The sequence below is a fragment of the Gossypium raimondii genome, chromosome 13 (assembly GCF_025698545.1).
Source record: "Gossypium raimondii isolate GPD5lz chromosome 13, ASM2569854v1, whole genome shotgun sequence".
NCBI classification, from domain to species: domain Eukaryota; kingdom Viridiplantae; phylum Streptophyta; class Magnoliopsida; order Malvales; family Malvaceae; genus Gossypium; species Gossypium raimondii.
In genome coordinates, this window is record NC_068577.1 from 23,197,684 (window position 1) to 23,217,461 (window position 19,778).

The following is a 19,778-nucleotide window of genomic DNA, read 5'->3' on the forward strand; positions in this document are numbered from 1 at the left end:
TCAGACTTATAAATATTTTTATTAAATATTTACGGGGTTACTTTTGAAGTGAATCGAATTTCGATTAAGTAATTTTTGCGAAATAATGTTTGTTTAGAGTACAGGGATTAATTTGTAAAAGGGTCATTAAATAATTATAATTGGAATTGAATATGTAGGACTAAATAAATAAATAAACCATTACATATATATAGTCATAATGGTGACAAGTTATATTATATATTATACATATTGTAAAACTTAAGTTATAATTATAATAATATTAAATAATAAGGAAAATGAGATTAAAAGAATGAAAAACACATTATTTTCCCATTTTTGTTCATGCTTGTAGGGAGGGAGAAGAAACGAAAAAAACGAACCGCCTTAAGGGTTTTAAGCATTTAAGCTTCAATTAGTTAGTCAATTTAGTCCTCTTTCTTGTAATTTTTACGTTTTTGGAATTCTGGTACTTCGAACTATTCAACCCATGTTATAATTTTTAGTATAGTTAAAGATTGTGAGTCTTCTCATTAGTGAATAATTAATGTTTGAGGTATTATTTGATAGATTTTTAAGTTAGAAGTGGAAGAAGATTAAATTGTAAAGTCAATTGTTGATTTTGGGTAATAGGAACTAAATTGTGAAAATTTTGAAAGTTAGTGGTAAAAATGAGAAATAGGGAATTAAATTTGGTTTAGAGTGAAATTGGTATTAAAAATTGGGGTTAAATGTGGAAGTTAAACTAATCCCGATTTTAGAGACTAAATTGAATAAAGTGCAAAAGTTACATAAATTAGCAATTGAATGTGAAATTAGTTGTGTGATGAAATGTGTTATTTGTTTTATTTCGTAGCTAACATTGACATGGATTCCTCGAAAAAGAAGGGAAAAAACAAGGTCGTTGATGAATAGCTCGGAGTTTACAGTTTGTGTTTCAATAATTCGAACTAATTTATAAATTACTGCATTTTGATTTGTTTGCACATGGTAAGTATTTGAGGTGAGAATTCTTGTTCAATTGGGCTGATTTGAATAATTTGATAATGGAAATGATTCAATTATGTATATTTGAGAAATATATGTATCTTATGAATGTATGAATTGAATATATGTTTTGTGGAAATTGTGGTTGTTATCAAGTTGAATAAATGCACTCTTGCTAATAAAATATATGAAATTGAGACATTGTTCGTATTGAAATATAAAATGAAAACCCTATTAACTGTTTAGGCTAAGTCGGATATAGATGGTATGCCATAGGATAGAAAGTGTTCAGGGTTACTTCGACTATGAGTTGATGAGGTACTGGGTGCCAATTTGCTTATGTTTAACCGATAAGACACTGTGTGTCAACTTATTATAGCGCTGAGCGCAATTATTTGCTTCAGAATTATCCGATGAGACACTGGGTGCCAAACTGGTGTGTTGGTTTGATCCATGTATCTGTCCAAGTCTGAGTCTTGTTAATATGGATATAAACAATGAAATAACGTATATAAATTGATATTGTTCAAAGAAATATGAAAAGAAAAAGAAATAAGAAATGAAGTGAAAGTATGATATATGGATTGAAATGGGAACATTAATATGTTATGTTCTATGAGTTTTGAAATTAGACTTTGATATGGAAATGATTTTATATACATTTTGTTAATAGATTTGATAATCTTACATGTCATTTTTATTCCATAATTATATTTATTAATGCTTTATATTATACTTAATGTTTGGATTATAGAAATACAATTAAGTTATGCTTAGTGTGTGGTTTTGTGTTTCGTGTGCAGGTTAGGTATATTTCAGTTTGTCGTCGACTCATCCTGCTACAATCTTGGTCTCAAGTGTGGTGATGCTTCTACTTTGTTATGGTATGTACCCAAGAGGTCTTTTGGTTGATAGTTTGTTTTGGTAATTTGATGACATTTTGAATACTAAGTGTATTTATTCATGTGGTTGATGTTTAAATTATATTTTGGTATTGTTAGTTTAACTTGAAGATTTACATGTGCTTAGTTTTATATTTGGTGACTTAGGTAGTTAGGTCATTAGTTCAATATGAAAATTTAGTATGAATGAATGGTTGAATGGTTTGTTGCATTAATTTGTTTGAATGGTTAATTGAGGTGCCATTTGAGGCATATTGGTTAGATATTTAGATGATATTGTTGTGTTTTGTTTGGTTTGGTTTGTGAATTTGATATGAAATAAACTTATAAAGGGATGAGATTTTACCATTTTGATGTTAGGTATCGATACTTTGACATTTGGCATCGATACTTGACTATATGAATAGTTTAAAATAAATGAATGCTAAAATGGAATCGATTTTTATTTGAGTATCGATACTTTTCATAAAATATCTATACCACATAATAAATATCGATACTTATGTTTTGAGGTAATAAATAGAATCATAACTTGGTATCGATTTTTCATAAGGTACCGATATAGTAATCGATACCGACTATGAATTATCATACCAATTTTAAGATTTTGAAATTTTATTTTCAAACCCATATCATGCTTAGACCATTTCAAATAGGTCTTTATTGAATTCAATTTGTTATGTTGCATAGTGTATAATTACAAGAATTATGTGTAAACACATTATCCATGAATTAATTATAATAAACTGATTTTTAAAAAATTATATATTGTTCGTATTGGATTGTATTTATTTGTAACATTCTATTGTTCGGTTTCGTGACCGGAATGGTGAGGGTGTTACAATATCTAGGACTTAATTGGATGATTACTAGTTAAGCTTTATAAGTTATTTTATCACCCAATAAAAATATTTATTTAACAATTGGATCATAAATGAAAAAATATGTTAGAAATTGGTTAAATTTTATTATTAGTTTTTATAGTAAGTTGTGGATTTAGTATCTATTTGATTCACTAAAACAGTTTTTGAAAAATGTATTTTAGAAAAATAGTATGATACTGTGATAATTTTTACATTTAAATGTTTTTATGTAAAATATTTTCCGTTATTTGATAAATTTCCTTAACTTATTTTTTGGAAGTTGTTTTAATTGAAACAAACGCAATATAAATATTTTCATAATTGAAAAATAATTCTTTTCATAGCTACTCTAGAATATAAAACTTATTTGCTAATTAAATCAATAAACAACGTTAATTCTAAATGCTTTTTTTCATAATTTAAATCTATAAATTTAATTAGTGATGAATGCATGGCTTTGGAAACAAAAACATTTTCGTAATGTCTAATAATAAAATTTTTCTAATTTTTTATTTAAGAATTTCATTGAAATGTATAAATATAAATTGCAATTTAAATAAATTTAACATTTTTTCAATGAAGAAGTCTCACACTAAAAAATATGAAATTATAAATGCTACCTTAAATTGACTAAATTATCAATAAATGCCAACTTTTTTAAAATTTTATTAAATTAGGCCATTTTTTTAAAGAATTACTGGAATAGGCCAATTTTATGAAAAAGCTTCTAGTTGGAAGGTTTTTAGGCTTCCAATTGGAAGCGTTTTTTGAGCTTCACATCAACACTAAAAGTTGCAGCAACAATCATTTTTTTTTATTTTTTAGTACCACCTATTAATGTAAAAATAAAATTTACAAAACAAATCTTTATATAGACCCCAAGTCTCATTTACCTTTTTTTTAAACGATGTGGGATATGGGTATATATAAATTTATAATCCATTTGCAGCTTATTCCTAAGCAATGTGAAATTGCTTACTCTTTCAACTAATAAAAGACTACACTCAATTTTTAAAAATTAAAGGCAATTTTATATAACATTAAATTCTAACAAAATAAAACACTATAAACTATTGTACAAATATTATCGTTATACAAAAAGTCCAATAAAAAAAATTGGTGCTTTCACTTTTAGTGCTGATATGGTAGAAAACGCTTCTAGTTGAAAGCGTTTTTTGCAAATCACTTGACAACATTTTCACTTGGACTCGTTTTTCTGAATTTCACCTAAAAAGCTTCCAGCTAAAAGCGTTTCGTAAAATCGACCTATTCTTGTAATTCTTCCAAAATAAGACATAATCTGATAAATTTTAAAAATTTTTGGCATTTATTGATAATTTAGCCCCTTAAATTTGTCAAATATCACCCAATAAATACTTGAATTAAGTTTAAAATAATTTCATTATATGGAGCAGGCAAGCTTAATTTAGTCCATACTTTCATATACATTTCAAGTCAATTATTCTCAATTCAATGAATGAACCATACGATTCAAAGAGAAAAAAATAGAAAACACTCGTCGTAGATGGTGAATGACAAACTCTATCAACACAACAAAGATTTTAATATCAATATTAATAAAATATTATGATACGTTAACGATTAACACGTTGGTAATTCCTTTAAACTTTAAAAATTAATAATAATAATAATTTAGCAAAAGCAGATTTATATTAACAATCTTGCAAGTAATAACCTCAATAACTCTATGTAAAAAATTAGGCATATTCTCAAAGCCAAAAATATAATAAATGTCCCCAACATTCTTCCCTCACAAGAATAGAAGTAACTCAACATGTGCATCACAAATAATGGCATTCTTATTGCTTCAAAACTTCAACAATAATTATTAAATTTATTAAGTTTTGTTACATTTATTTTCAGTTTATTATTTTCACACATTACTTATAGAAAGTAAGTTAATATATTAAAGGTTATCTTTTGCATTAAAATTAAAATTTTTAAATTAAAAAATATAGAGGCTAAGAATGATTTAATTGAAGAAAATGAACCAACTTTAAACATAGTACATCATCGATAACAAAATTTAACCAAATAAATTTGATTACTATCATTTAAGTCCGTATTAAAATTTCAAAATTTAAAAATACATAAATTAAAATAATTAATTCAAAAACCACAGAAACTAAAATTAATCAAAATAAAATAACTAAAATTTATCTAATTGAAGAATAAAAACTGTGAGTAGCAGAATTTGACCTTGGAAATTAACCTTTTTTAGTTTTTCTCTTTTCCTTTGCAAAATAACATTTTAATTGAAGAAAAAAAGGAAAGGCATTTTTTGCTACGTCAGCAACAATATCCGGTAGTGGATCACTAATAACTACTGAAACAGAACATCGTTCATTTCGTTGAACTCGATAAGCTCCTCTCCTCTCTCTTTTGCCACTCTATCCTCTCTTTTCTTTTCTTTGAGCTTCTTTCAATGGATTCCAACTTAATCTTCTTGTCTCCAAAATTCCAAACCCCAAATTTCCTACCTTCTTACCCATTCTCCTCTTCCACTACCCGTCCTCTAATCAGCCGACAATTCCTTGGTTTCACTCACTCCCTCTGGCATCCCGGAGGTGCTTCTTCCCTCCGAAAGAAACGCAAAAACTTGGCCTTTCTGCGCTTCCAACCTCCCCGCTTTGTTTCCAGAGCTTCTATCGACTCCAATTTGGTTTTCGTTGTCATCGGTGTAACCGCTTTATCTGCTTTATCTCTTGCTTTCTATAATCAATTTTTTAGAAAGAGTCAGACTTCAAAAAAGGTGAGTTTACTTAACTGATTGAATTGAAGTCTGGTTTAGCTAAAGTTCTGCTGAATTGGGTTCTTCTTTCGGTAGCTGGTTTTCATTATTCAAGTGTTGGGACTTGGGATTATGGTTATTATGGAAAGAACTATCCGAGAAGGCTTGAAAATTTTGAGTTGTGAATGCACAGCTAAAAATGAGAAAGTTGGTTTAAACATTCCGAAGACGTTTTTGAGAATGCACAGCTAAAAATGAGAAAGTTGGTTTAAACATTCAGAAGACGTTTTTGATCATAAATTAATATGCCTTGATGCTTATATTATAATTGTTGCAGAACTAACTTGGGTGCACCGTTTATTTCATGGTAATTCTGATGATTTTCCTTTCTATATTAGGATTCTCTAAATTCTGAAATTTGGGTTGCCTTTGGATTTAGTTGAGTTTTTTTAGACGTGACTAACTTTTTCGATTATGATGCCCATGCACAGGTATCTGGTTCGTCACGTTCTGCCTTACGTCAACAACGACAAGGAAAAGATGTGGTGATCCAGACTGCTGACCATCAGATTTTGGAAACGGGGGATCTTCAAAGGGATACTTTTGCAAAAGAAAATGGCGGTTTGACAGAGCACATGAAGGAAGTGAATGATGCTTCTGAAAGTAAAGAGGTGCTTTTGCAAGAAACTGCTGTGGTGAATGGTGATTCCATGTTGACTAAGGCATCAGAGTCGAATGGTGCTGATTTTCTTGCATTTAATGCTAATGATTCTGATGTTCTTGAAGAATCTGGAACTACTGTTCTACCTCTTCAACCTACTGTGCTGCTTGAATCAGGAGCAGGACAGCCATTTACCTTTGCAACACAAAGGTCAGGACTTCATTTGGAAGAACGAGTAAATGAATTTGAAGCTGATTACCCTAGACTAGCTGTGGAACCCAAGTCTAGTGCTTCTTCTGTACTAGTAGAAGATGCTGTTGTCCTTATCGGAGAAGATAAAGTTAGAAATTATGACATATTCAGAGAATCCGGCAGAGAAGAGCTTCACACCTTCTACGAGGCTGATCACTTGGTGGCAAAATCTTCATCAAACTTGACTCTAAAACCAGTGTCTTCTCATTTTCTCTCTTCAAATAGCAATAAGTTTTCTTCACTGAAGCTGAAGCTGAACAGTGAACTAAACAAAGATGCATTATCAGCGAAGAATTCTCTCCAAACAGCAGGTTATGCCAAAAAAAGACATCTGTCATTATGATCCCATTTTAATGTATGTTGTAGTTAGCATTAACATCTCTCTTTTCTTTATTTTAATCCATATTTCAGCAGTTAGTCCTGCTTTTTGGCTTCTCTGGTTACTAACATTGTTTAAAGGGCACTTCTTATCCAGATATGGTTGAAGGAAAAGTAACTCAGGCAAATTTCCAAGGGGGCTTTTCTCACAAAAGAAAACACTTGGGAAGGGGTAGGGAGTCTCCAAGAGACAAGGGAAAAAAACACTTGATTCAGGAGAAGGATACAAAGTTGGCCCAGTTTCCCTTCCCAAATGGGGAGCTTGCTAATGACAAGCACCATCCCGAAGAGTATTTGAGTTATTACAATCATTTACTAAGATGTGGAAGGTAACTTGCCATTGTCTTCATGTTCAGAAACCTTATTTGCTCCCTTTGGTAAAGACTAATTTAATATCATATCAAAAGCTTGTCTTTAAAATGAAGTAGAACTTAAGCGAAATTCATTATTTTTACTATTAGAGATCGAGAGATTTTAATTTCATGATGGCAGCTCTTGAAACCTTCTTTTATGTTTATTGGCACCTCTTGACATCATCTTTGATCCATATTAGGTTAAGTGACTCTGTTGATTTGCTTGAAGATATGGAACAAAAAGGTTTACTGGATATGGATAAGGTAGGGCCAGTGATTAGATATATTTCTTTGATTTTTCTATAGTAAGGAGGACTGGTATTAATGTTATTCTCTTTTATGAGAGTATCAAATTCTTTGGTTTCAGGTTTATCATGCAAAGTTTTTCAAAATCTGCAGTAAGCAAAAGGCTGTAAAAGAAGCTTTCCGCTTCACAAAGCTGATTGCAAATCCAACATTGAGTACATTTAATATGCTGATGTCTGTATGTGGATGTTCTAAAGATTCTGAGGGTGAGTCCATTATGTTTTGTCGAAGTGTTTGGTGCTTATAAACACTCAATTTGCACAGGATACTTTTGTTCCAATATGCTTTGAATATCTAATTTGTCTTTGCAAAATTTAGGAGCCTTCCAAGTTTTACGGCTTGTCCAGGAAGCTGGGTTCCAAGCTGATTGTATACTATACACTACATTAATATCTACATGTGCCAAAAGTGGAAAGGTTGATACAATGTTTGAGGTATGGCAACTTCTTGTAACTTTTCTTGGTACTGACAGGACTGTTTCTGTTTAGGTCTTGTTGCAACAGTTTGCATTCTCATTTTGCTTTCCCTCTCAAATTGATTTACATGTAACAAAAAGAAATTCATTGTATGATCTTTTTCTGTTTTGGAAATTTAAAATTGAAACTTCTGTACAAATAACTTCCTTTTCTATATTTCTACATGTTTCTTGGAGTGCAAACTGCTAGAAATGGTATCTTCAAATTTCCATTGCATATCACATGATGACCAAATATAACTGATAAACATTTGATGCTTATTGGTTTTTAAATTACATTTACTAGTATCCTGATTGTTAATCTGACACTTAGGTGTTTCATGAGATGGTTAATTCTGGAGTGGAACCTAATGTTAATACATATGGAGCTCTGATTGATGGTTGTGCCAGAGCTGGGCAAGTGCCCAAGGCATTTGGTGCTTATGGAATAATGAGATCTAAGGTATTGTTATGAAAAAAGATTCTTTACTCTTATTTATTTATAAGTTATTTTATCACATGTATATTTTTTTTTGCGCTGATTAAAGCAATATATGCAGTAGAATGTAAAGCCAGACCGGGTTGTATTCAATGCACTTATTACTGCATGTGGTCAATCTGGAGCAGTGGATCGTGCTTTTGATGTGTTGGCAGAAATGATGGCTGAAACACAGCCTATAGATCCTGATCACATAACTGTTGGTGCATTGATAAAGGCATGTTCAAATGCTGGTCAGGTGTGCATACTGATTCTCGTCATATTTTCTCATCTTTCCTTTATTTCTGTAATGATTGTCTCAGCATAATGTATTGCTTACAGGTTGAGCGGGCACGGGAAGTATATAAGATGATGCATAAATTCAACATTAGGGGCACTCCCGAAGTTTATACAATTGCCGTTAATTGTTGCAGCCAGACTGGAGATTGGGAGTTTGCTTGCGGTGTCTATAATGACATGAAAAAGAAAGGTGTAGCTCCTGATGAGGTATGATGTGGTTTAAGGGAGAAAACAACAGCATAGTAAGAAAGAAGATGGAAGTCTATAAAACTTAGGGTTACAAAAAAACCTCTAGGTTTCTTTATTAACTTCAAAGATAATAATCAGAAAAGTTGTTTTTTGTAAATCTGCTACAGTTATATGTATATATAAATAGACTTTCTTGCAAGCAAAGTTATTAAACTTTCTTGCAAATAAAGTTTTATTATTAATCCTAGACTTAACCCCCGAAAAATAATAATACTAGCTGTGTCTAATACTTTGAACTAAATATTATAAAATAAAATTTATCATAAAATTAAGCTCCTGAATCTTCTTGCTTCTCTTCCTTTTGTTTTCTCCTTCTCCCCTTTTGCCCTTTTTTTATCTTTTGGGTCCCCTCTCCTTGTGAAAATGGGGAATAGTGTTTAAGGTTGGGAGGGGAGTGTTTACTGTTGAAATACTCATTCTGGTCCTAGTTTTGAGTTTGCAAGTCTCTTTGTTTGAGAGTTAAATCATGTGTAGCCTTTCAAGTCTTGAGCTTTTCATAATGCTTGTGACACATAAATGCAAATATGTCGCACTCCATAGGAATCGACTTTCTCTCAAAGCCTCTTTAATTCCAGATTTAGTATTTCAGTTATAATTTAAACTAGATTTTGGTCCGCAAAACTGAGCTACAGAATCTAATTGGTCATCACTTGCCTTTATGCATAAAGAAAATGATTGCAATGCCCTTGACTGTATTTGGCACATTCTTGTTCCAAGATAAACTAGCAGCTCCTATGACTAATGTTGTAAGACTTTTAAATGGTCTGAGGTTCACTAAAATTTTGCATGTAGGTTGCCATATCCTTGATTTCAGATCAGTTGTGATTATTGTTTTCTTTGGACATTAATTTTTGTTGTCAACTTTATCTTGATTGCATTCTTTCTTGTTTCTTTTGGTGATAATAAGTTTACTTTAATGCAGGTATTTATCAGTGCATTAATAGATGTCGCTGGGCATGCGGGAAAGCTGGATGCTGCTTTCGAATTGCTACAGGAAGCAAAGAATCATGGGATAAATAGTGGAATTGTGTCATATAGTTCATTGATGGGGGCCTGCAGCAATGTAAGTCCAGTTAGGCAGTCTTGTCTTCAAAGTTGATTTTCATATTACTGTATGCAATGTACTAATAAGTACATTATTAATGGATGCATTTTTGGACTTGCATGATGTTTAAGGGCTTTTTCCTGTTCCAAAATAGGCACTTGCTGAATCATTTGAATTTTGTATTTCTTAGCTCAGGCATGCGCATGCTGCGTGGGGTTTGTCATTGAAATTGACTTGCATGCAAAATTTTTAATGCCATCTATACTGTCATGACAATAATAGTTTTTTCTGATTTATTTCAGGCTAGAAACTGGCAAAAGGCGCTGGAGTTGTATGAGAATATAAAGGCTCTTAAACTGAAGTTAACGGTTTCTACGGTTAATGCTTTAATTACTTCCTTGTGTAAGACTCTATCTATTTCTTCTTCTTCTTCTTCTTATTATTATCATTATTTGCGAGCGTAATTTACTATTCAATAATCTGATTGCTTTTTGGATTCCAATGTGCTGTTTGGAAAATATAATTGCATTTCCTCGTCCTAGTGTTCCCTTAACTAGTTTTATGATAATGAAGAGATGCTTCCAGCTGTGAAGAGTACATGAGCTGTCCAGCCTTTTAGGTTCATATTACAGGCTTAAAAAGATGTTTGGAACTTTGGATTGATTATTATGTGTGATGACATGTTATCTGTAGGCGTATGTATCGAACTGACTCACCATCTTGATAACTTGATGAAATGCATCATTTTTATAGGATATTTGTGAGGTTGGGCATGGCTTTATGTGGTCATGTTATATATGTTTGAGACTCAAATATTTTTTAAACACACTTGCAGATATCTTAAAATCTTATTCCAAGTGCTTTTCTGTTTTAAGGTATCCTTAAGGCTGAAACAGAGCAAAAATGATGTAGAAGAATTTCTAGGATTAAACATAATGTTAGAATAAATTACTAGATGAGAGAAGGCAATTTCCATGGCCATCTAGCTGTGAAGGTTCAAATTTCTGTATCAATTGCTTAGATTATTGTGGACTTTTGGCTTTAAAGGTTTTGTACATTATATCCTGGAATGGAAGTCTGTAATGCTGAATTTTAATGAACCTTATAGTTTTAATTTAAAAAAAGTAGAATATGTGAGGAGTGGTGAAAGATGGGTATATACTTTTTGGTCTGTATGGAAAAATTTATATCCTTGTGGTGCAACATATATAATATGGGCACTCTGGTTTTGAGGTAATCCTTTATTTCTGTAACTGTGTACGATATGCCAATGGCTTGATAGTTTTCATAACTAGATTATTTTGGTTCATGATTGATTGATTTATTGGTTGTGGGGCTTTTGGGGCTTTTCTCTCTTTGAAACAAATAAGTTGTTAAATTGTATTAGAGGTCAATGAAACTATCTAACCAAGTATAGGGTAAGTGAGTTTTTTAAATTAATAAATAGTGTATATATTATTTTATGCTCTTTTTCTTAAAAGATGCATCTCATTTAACCCTTTAAAGGGTTAGGTTAAAGGCTCAGGGCACTGATAATCTTAAATTATGATATAAACATGCTTTATCTAAACATAATAACTATTGATGATATTGGAGTACAGAATGATACTGTTAGTCTTACATACAGGTGAAGCAAATCAACTGCCTAAGGCCATGGAAGTTTTGTCAGAGATGGAGGAGTCGGGATTGAGCCCAAATATTATCACATACTCCATACTTTTGGTGGCAAGTGAAAGGTAAGTGCAAATTGGAGTCTGGTAGTAACGATGACACATCAACTGTATATCTATGCTTTCATCCTACAACCTCTTAAGTTTAGTGCATTAACTCCTGTTTTCTTTCGTCACTTGTCCTCAACAGAAATGGTGATCTTGAAGTAGGCCTCATGCTTCTCTCTAAGGCAAGAGATGACGGGATTGCACCTAACCTTGTTATGTCCAGATGCATAATTGGTAAGCTTAAACTCTGTGCTGCAATAGTGCTATGATATTACTGTCGCAAATTTTTGTATGATGTGCAAATGTACACAATTGCTAGCAAGTAATATAGTAGTGAATACTAGAGGTATTGTCTCCATGGGTACTGATTTTAAAACATAAATTGCAAAATTAACAAATGACACTTGGAAAGGAAAATCAAATTTGATTAAAAACATAAAAAATTTCAAGGCAATTTAAGAACAGTAACACAAATTGAAAATGATGAAATGATAGGCTAGAATAATTAATTCCCCCTAATATGCAACTATTGGTAACGATGCTGCAGTGATGCTATGGCAATATGACAATTTGTTAATCCAGAATCCAACAGTTGATAGGTTTCTCTCGAAATCACTATGTCTCAATCCTTTAATTAAACTAACATATGTTTATGCTAATTTAATGTCAATAGTATATTTTCAGCCACCATTCTTACAAGATTATGCAATGTAACAATATGTCTATACCATTACAAATTTAAAATCAAAGAAATTAAACATGCACCATTCAAATTTTAAGTCCATTAATTACAATCTTTTCAGAATTAGTAATAAACTCAATTACCCACTAATGTTAATCAGGCAATAGCTAGCAATAAACATGAAGAACATTTGAATGGATAAACATCATATTGCATTAAACAGCCCTATCAAAGTACCAATAATCTCATATTAAGATTCCATAACTATCCTAGTTAAATAACTTTTAGCCCATAAATATCAAATTAAAAACAATTAAAATAAATCCAGCCATGGCTCAAGATACAAATAAGAAAAAAACAAAATATAAAGTGAATAGTAAAGAGATTTCAAGTCAAATAATGTGATTCCCCTCAATTGGTTCGTCTCTTTCTTCCTCTTCTTATCTTCTTATTTTCTAGCTTCTATTCTTCTAAAAATGGGTGTTCTCAGCTTGTACCAAGCTGTTCTTTTTTCTTTTTGTTCTGAAATGAGATGGGAGCTAGGTCACCTCCCCTTGGATCTTTTCCTCCTTTACCTTTTCTATTCTTTTGTTTTGTTCTCTTGAGAGTACTTGGGCCATTCAAATTTTACAATGCCTAATTTTTTCTAACTCTCAGTCATCATTAGCTATTGACTAAGAAATGGGTTAAGTCCAAGAGTTGATGTGGTGTTCTTTAAATGTGGGATCTCCAATCTGTTCCTGTCAGACTTGATGCCACGGCTTTGCTACAGCATTGGTGTTTCAGATGTTAAAATTTAACATTTTCTTTTCTCCACATTTTCAATGTTCTACTAGCCACCTTAAAGGACAAAAATTCACATTTTCAGTATCTCATTTGGCAGAAATACATTATTAAAATAAAAGCTTCAAAAATTAACTATTTAACATAAACATAATTAAAATAACTACAAAAACACTTTAAACCACTATTATCTTGGTTGAAATATAAGCTTAAAAAGTAATAAAACAACTCTATATCGTAAAGTTATCAATTACCTTCCATATGACTCGTACCTCTCTATTATGCTTTCCAATACAAGTAGGTCTTATGCTCTTTTTCCTCTCCATCCCCTCTAAGATTAATTTGACTGTCTCCTATAGTAAGTTCATATTTTGGGACTAATACAATCTGGTGGTTTTAAGTTATGAAAAAAATATCTTTACCATTCAAATACTGGATTTTAGCTTCATGTCCATGCCATATTATTTGAAAAAGAATTGATTTTATAGATATTTATGCTTTTTGTATTTGAAGATAATTTTATAATGTATACACAGGCACAAGCACATGCGCACAGTCTTCAATGAGTTTATAATAACCCTTAAAATATTATCTCTTTGTAGGCATGTGCTTGCGAAGGTTTGTGAAAGCTTGCGCAGTTGGTGAGCCTGTTCTGTCTTTTAATTCAGGACGACCACATATTGAAAACAAATGGTACATGATTCCTTTGACAAGTGAAAGAATTTGTTAATTAAACCCGTCGTGATTGATCTTAATAGAGATTCTGAAGAATTGCCAATTTTTTTTCTTTGTTTGGGAAGGGCTGTAGTACTTCTCTTTATCATACATTTAAGGGGATATTATACTTACTACTTTTGCTTGTGTTGGCTTTGAGTTATTTTGTAAGTGATACCTGAATGGTGGAGTTGGGCTAATTTTCCAACTTCATGCTCAATAAGTAAAAAAATTGTTTTGATTGAAAAAGACTGATTTCCTCTTTCTATATTTACTTGAAAGCTACTAAAAACTTTGGTGAAAACTAAAGTTGGTTTCTCACTTGTTTTTTAGGATGTCAGTAGCCCTGACAGTCTACCGTGAAACTATTGATGCTGGTACAGTACCAACCATGGAAGTTGTTTCAAAAATTTTAGGATGTTTGCAGCTCCCTCGTGATGATTCTTTGAGAAGTAGACTTGTCGAGAACCTTGAAGTTATTGCTGATCCATCAAGGAGCTCTAGCCTTGGTTCATTGATAGATGGATTTGGTGAATATGATCCTCGTGCTTTTTCGTTACTTGAGGTAAATAATGCTCAAACTGTAATTTGCCTGTTCTTTGTGCTCAATATTTGGAAATTGTGTTATCCAATGCTTTGTATTACCCTTTTGTAGGAGGCTGCTTCTTTTGGGATTGTTCCATGTGTATCCTTCAAAGAAAGTCCTATTGTCGTAGATGCAAGAGAGTTGCAAATTAATACAGCGGAGGTATGTGAATCTCTCTCCTATGATGCAATGTTATAAAAAATTCCGTGTCATTAAGAAGTTTATCTTTAACTACATTGAGGCTAACTGCTTCCTTTTGAGAGTGCACTGGCAATTGGAAGCATTATATTCCTGTAGTTCATTGAGAATATGAATGCTTGAACTGCTTGGTCTTTATAATTTCCTTTGGTGGTCTATATAGAATTTTGACTTCATAACAACTAGAATTTGATTAACCTAAGACAGTTTCTCTTTTTCTCCCCTTCCTTGCTTATTTTCTCTCTCTTGAATTTTATCATTTTTGTTCCAAATTCCCACATGGTATGTTTCCATATAATCATAAAGATGTATTTATTAGTTGCAATGTACAAAAACATGAATAAAATGTGAAAATTTTGTAAAGCTCAACAATTTTTATATCATTTTTGGTTAATTTGAGCAAAGTACATTATACTTTAGTTAAGAATTTCATATTACTAATTCTTGTGGACAATTTGGTCAGGTTTATCTCTTAACTATATTGAAAGGACTCAAGCATCGGCTTGCTGCTGGTAATATGATCTCCTTTCCTTTTCTTTTATCGTATACTCTGGGATTTGCCTTGACTGAAATAAATCCCTAGTTCATGAGGTTGCCGGAACTCTGAGTCTTTTAGTAGAAGACTGTTAAGTGTTAATATACATGTCTGTTTTAAGATTAGGATGGATTGTTACTTGTGATACTGATAATCAAATGACAGAACAACCTATTTAATTGGATAATTTTTGTATGTAATAGGATTAATTGCATAGTTGCATTACTAACTTTTGTTGGTATTCTTGGCACACTGATCTTTGTGTAGGTGCAAAATTACCTAGCATATCCATCTTATTGCCCTTGGAGAAGGCACAAATCTTGACATCTGGAGGAGAGAAATCAATTAATGTTGCCGGAAGGTTAGAGGATCTTTTACTTGAATAAACCCTCACACACTCGTACCACATCCCCCAAGTATTTAATAGGAGGCATTACTACAATCAGCGGTAGACATGTTTAGTACTTTATCATTTGTTAATAATTTAATGGTTTAGAAATAGATTTTTGTTAAAATTAAAGAACACAAAAGAATTTCCCAACAGAACAAAAGATATAGACCATTTAATAGTTATTTTTGCAGCAGAAATTAAGGTTATCAGTATATTTCATGCGATGAGAATATATTTGGAAAAATCTCTCTTATTTTAGTCAATTTTGGTTCATGAATGAATGGTGATTTCTTATGTCGATTAATTTTGTTGGACAGGATGGGCCAGGCAATTGCAGCGCTATTGAGAAGGATTAAACTACCATACCAAGGGAATGAATCCTATGGAAAAATCAGAATCAATGGCCTTGCACTAAGAAAATGGTTTCAACCAAAACTCGCTTCTCCGTTCACTGGAAAACCAGGTGAGTGGAACGCTTCCCAAATGCGACTGGGAAAAGGAATCTCCCACCAGCAACGCAACATTCGAACTGGCAATCTGTCTTTGCATTAAGAGTAGAATCTTCAGAACTGATGCCCTTTTAGCAATTTAATCAAGGACTTCTACTTCATGCCCCTGAATTTTTTCTGCTTGCTACTTTGGAATTCAAGAAAAAGTCAGAAAGCTCCCTTCTTCCACTAATTAGAATTGCTGAGTAGTGGATGGGAGGAAATATAGAGAATTTGATCTCATAGTCATTTTGTGTAAAGAGGATGGTAGGTGGGGTTGTATTTTAATTTCCTTTTTGTGAAGCATAACAAGTGATTGGGTGATAAATGCTAGTTGATTCTGAGCCAGCCTTCTCTGTCTATACTGATTTTTGGTTCATAAGAATCTGTATGAGGGTTATTACATTAGGTTATGTATGGCATCGTATACTACTTAAATACTCTACAACATATAATGGGGAAAAACAGAAATACAAAGGGGTGAATATATTTTGAGTAACTGTGCCCTAATAATAATAGAAATAAAATAAACATTTAGTTCTTGAACTTACAAATTTTTGAGTAAGTGCGCCCTAATCAAAGAGGCGAATATATTGTTGAATTTCTTTTGAGTGATCCACCTTAAAACTTTGTAACCTACTCAATCACCTCCCACGCCCATAAGCTTAGTGCTATCTGATTGGTAGCTCTAGCCTTAATCCCTTCACCAACTTCACAGAGCCACTTTTTGTTAGATTTGGCAGCCTAAGATTAGTAGTCTAAACTCCAAGCATTTGGAACAATATTCTTTCCCATAAGCAAAAGTCTAAAGCCGTAAGGGTCTTGCACCTCAACGACAACAACCCCATTGACACTTGTAAACGCCAGTCCTTCATGTGTATCATTGCAATCATTCACCATCGTCAACAAGAAAGGTTTAATCATGTTTTTAGGAGCAAGACTACACCTCAAATCTATTAAATATTTTCCACTAGTTAGTTTATCAATTTCACCTTTGCCATTTTCTTCATAAGTTGGAGAGCATGCCAACTTACATAAATGAATGACATCACCATGAGGTGCCCAACAAGTGTTCTATGATTATTCAACATGAAAGTTGTTGTCAATTGCGGCTAACATACCTAGCTAATAATGGAAAAGTTAGTGTACTTTTGGATGATTTTGAACCATTGGATTAAGTGAAAAAGAGAAATTAAATGTGGACCATTAGATCTAAGTAGATATTTTCATTTGTGTTAGATTAATTTAAAAAAAGAAGAAGAAAGATGTAGAATTTTTTACTCTTCTTCTCTAACCCACGGCAACAAAGAAGAAAGAAAGAAAAAATTACTCTTTTTCATCTTATTTCATCTTACCCAATCAACCAAACATCCATTTCTTTTTCATGAAATTGTAAGTGAAATTTAGCTTCCAACACAACTATAAGCTTAGTTACATGTTAGAATTCAAAAACCCATGGTTGGAAGTGAGAGAAGGTTGAGCTAATGAGAGAACTTTAAAGAGACAATACGAGAAATTCATGTTTTCATCATGAATTTATGTTTATTTTAAGTAGAAAGATATGTAATTGTTATTAGATATGTATTTTGATTTTTTGTTCTTTATGTCAACATTAGAATTAGATAGTATAGAAATATTATCTAATCGGATCTGATCAACAACTTTAGTCGGAACAGCATGAAACAAAAGCAGCTGAAGCGAAAACTTTTTCATTAGACCTGCCAAAATGTGTGTAATACCCTTAACTCGTCTTCGTCGCTGGAGTAGAGTTACGAAGTATTGCCATACAAATGGAAACATTTAATTACAAATAAAAACAATTAAACAAATTAAATAAACATTCAATAATTCATTTTAGTTAAAGTAAAAAAATAATTTACAGGTCTTAAATCGAGCCTACGGGGCCCCACAAATAGTTTGGGAACATTTAGGGACCATTTTGAAACAAAACAAAAAATTTTGAAAAAACTGTAAAATTTTGAAAACAGGGGTCACACGGCCGTGTGACATAGCCCAAGTTGTGTGAGTATTTGATATATGGGACACACGACTATGTCCCAGCCCGTATGTCCGCCTGTGTGGGTATTTGAAATAAGGTCACATGATTGTGTCATAGGCCATGTGTGCATTCGAAGTTTAGTCACACGGTCGTGCCACTAGGCCGTGTAACTCTTTGAGACCATGTGGTTCATCCTGCACCTAAAATTTAAAAGACACACAGCTGTGTGGTATGACCGTGTGTGACACATGGTCGTGTGACAACCCGTGTCTTAGGCCGTGTGCTTCACAAATTACCCATAATGCAAGCCAATTCAAACCCAATTGCTTAGGCACCAAACCAACCCAATTCAAGATACTCTTATATGGTTTAAACACATTGAAAGACATCCTAACATACCAAAAATCAATCAACCTAGGTGCCTAACCGATGTGCCCTCATGGACACCACAATGTATGAACCAAAATGAACCAACTCAACCACTTATAAAGCACCAAACTCATTTGTACCTAGATTCATCATAAGCAAACTAATCACATAGCCAATTTGCCAATCAATCACACCAATTATGTTTACTTTCAAGAATTCATAATTCCAGATCAAACTAAAACCTTAAATATATATACTTAGAACTACACAAACTTCCATTTCATTCCATACACATTTAAACAACTTATACATACATCATCACAAACATTAAGTAAGAGACTTAAAGTATTCACAACTAGTTCACTAGAACAAGGTAACATACAAATCAACATGACGACAAAATGCTACCAAATTAAGTACCTAACACAAACAACATGGAAAATGTCAACCAAAAGTCCTAATACATGCCATTCATAACCAACTTCCGAAAAAACTCAAAACATCTACCGAAAGAGATGGATAGTGTGTATGCTCTGACTTGAACTTTTAATTTACTAGGCTTTACAAAATCTACAATAAAAACACAACATGTAAGCATGATATGCTTAGTAAGTTCAAATACATGTAAACACAAGTTAATTAATAAATTTTCTTTACATAAAACATACATAATCCCAAAACACACTTATGTATTAAAAAATTCTTATTCACATAACAAACCTTAAAACCTTTACATAATGGTCCTTCAATTAGTATCCTTTTCAACATTTCCTTTGTTTCGAGGATGCCATGGTATCTTTCAACCAAGGTCTTACACAATCCTGAAACGTTGTCATAGTGTCTTTCAACCATGATCTTTTCTTTTTCAAATATAATGTCATGATATCTTTCAATCATGGTCTTTTCCTTTTCTCAATTCAAAGAAATTCAATCACCAATTTATAGATAAGTATTAAGAGGTATCAATTTATATCTTGAAATCAAATGAATTATTTTAATAGAAATAAAAACTTACCTCGATTGAAAGGGTTACTAAAACCGAGTCGACAACTAGACCGAAACTTTGGCTTTTCCTCGGTTTAAATTTGATTGTGGTGTTTCTTGATCTAAATAATAATTTCATTCAAGTAATACCATTTTAGCACTTAAATAAACAATTTATATGATTAAGCCCTTACAACATTATTTTACATAATTACACCAACATTTTAACTTTTGTACAATTTAGTTCAAACCTGAAACTTACAAATTCACCATTTTTAAAGAAAAAACTCCACTAGCCGATTTTCCTAGGGATTCATTACAGCCCATATCTTTCAACAATTCATCCTAATTTTCATTGAATTTTACTAATTT

General features: G+C 32.1%; 1 protein-coding gene across 2 annotated transcripts; it reads left to right on the top strand.

Annotated features, from left to right (window-relative positions):
- The first annotated feature begins 5,098 nt into the window (after positions 1-5,098).
- On the top strand, positions 5,099-16,467 carry LOC105767092 (pentatricopeptide repeat-containing protein MRL1, chloroplastic). 2 transcript variants are annotated; one of them, XM_012586618.2, is made up of 19 exons: positions 5,099-5,504; positions 5,975-6,707; positions 6,872-7,103; positions 7,328-7,391; positions 7,495-7,639; positions 7,752-7,867; positions 8,222-8,350; positions 8,451-8,624; positions 8,708-8,872; positions 9,837-9,977; positions 10,262-10,361; positions 11,587-11,695; positions 11,820-11,911; positions 13,745-13,835; positions 14,190-14,421; positions 14,512-14,604; positions 15,104-15,152; positions 15,443-15,536; positions 15,884-16,467. In XM_012586618.2, the coding sequence occupies exons 1-19, from the start codon at positions 5,178-5,180 to the stop codon at positions 16,116-16,118; spliced, it is 3,321 nt and encodes a 1,106-aa protein (XP_012442072.1). In that variant the 5' UTR covers positions 5,099-5,177; the 3' UTR covers positions 16,119-16,467. The 2 variants fall into 2 exon arrangements, with proteins under 2 accessions (XP_012442072.1, XP_012442077.1); XM_012586623.2 differs by lacking the exon at positions 5,099-5,504 and adding an exon at positions 5,540-5,850.
- The last annotated feature ends 3,311 nt before the right edge of the window (positions 16,468-19,778 follow it).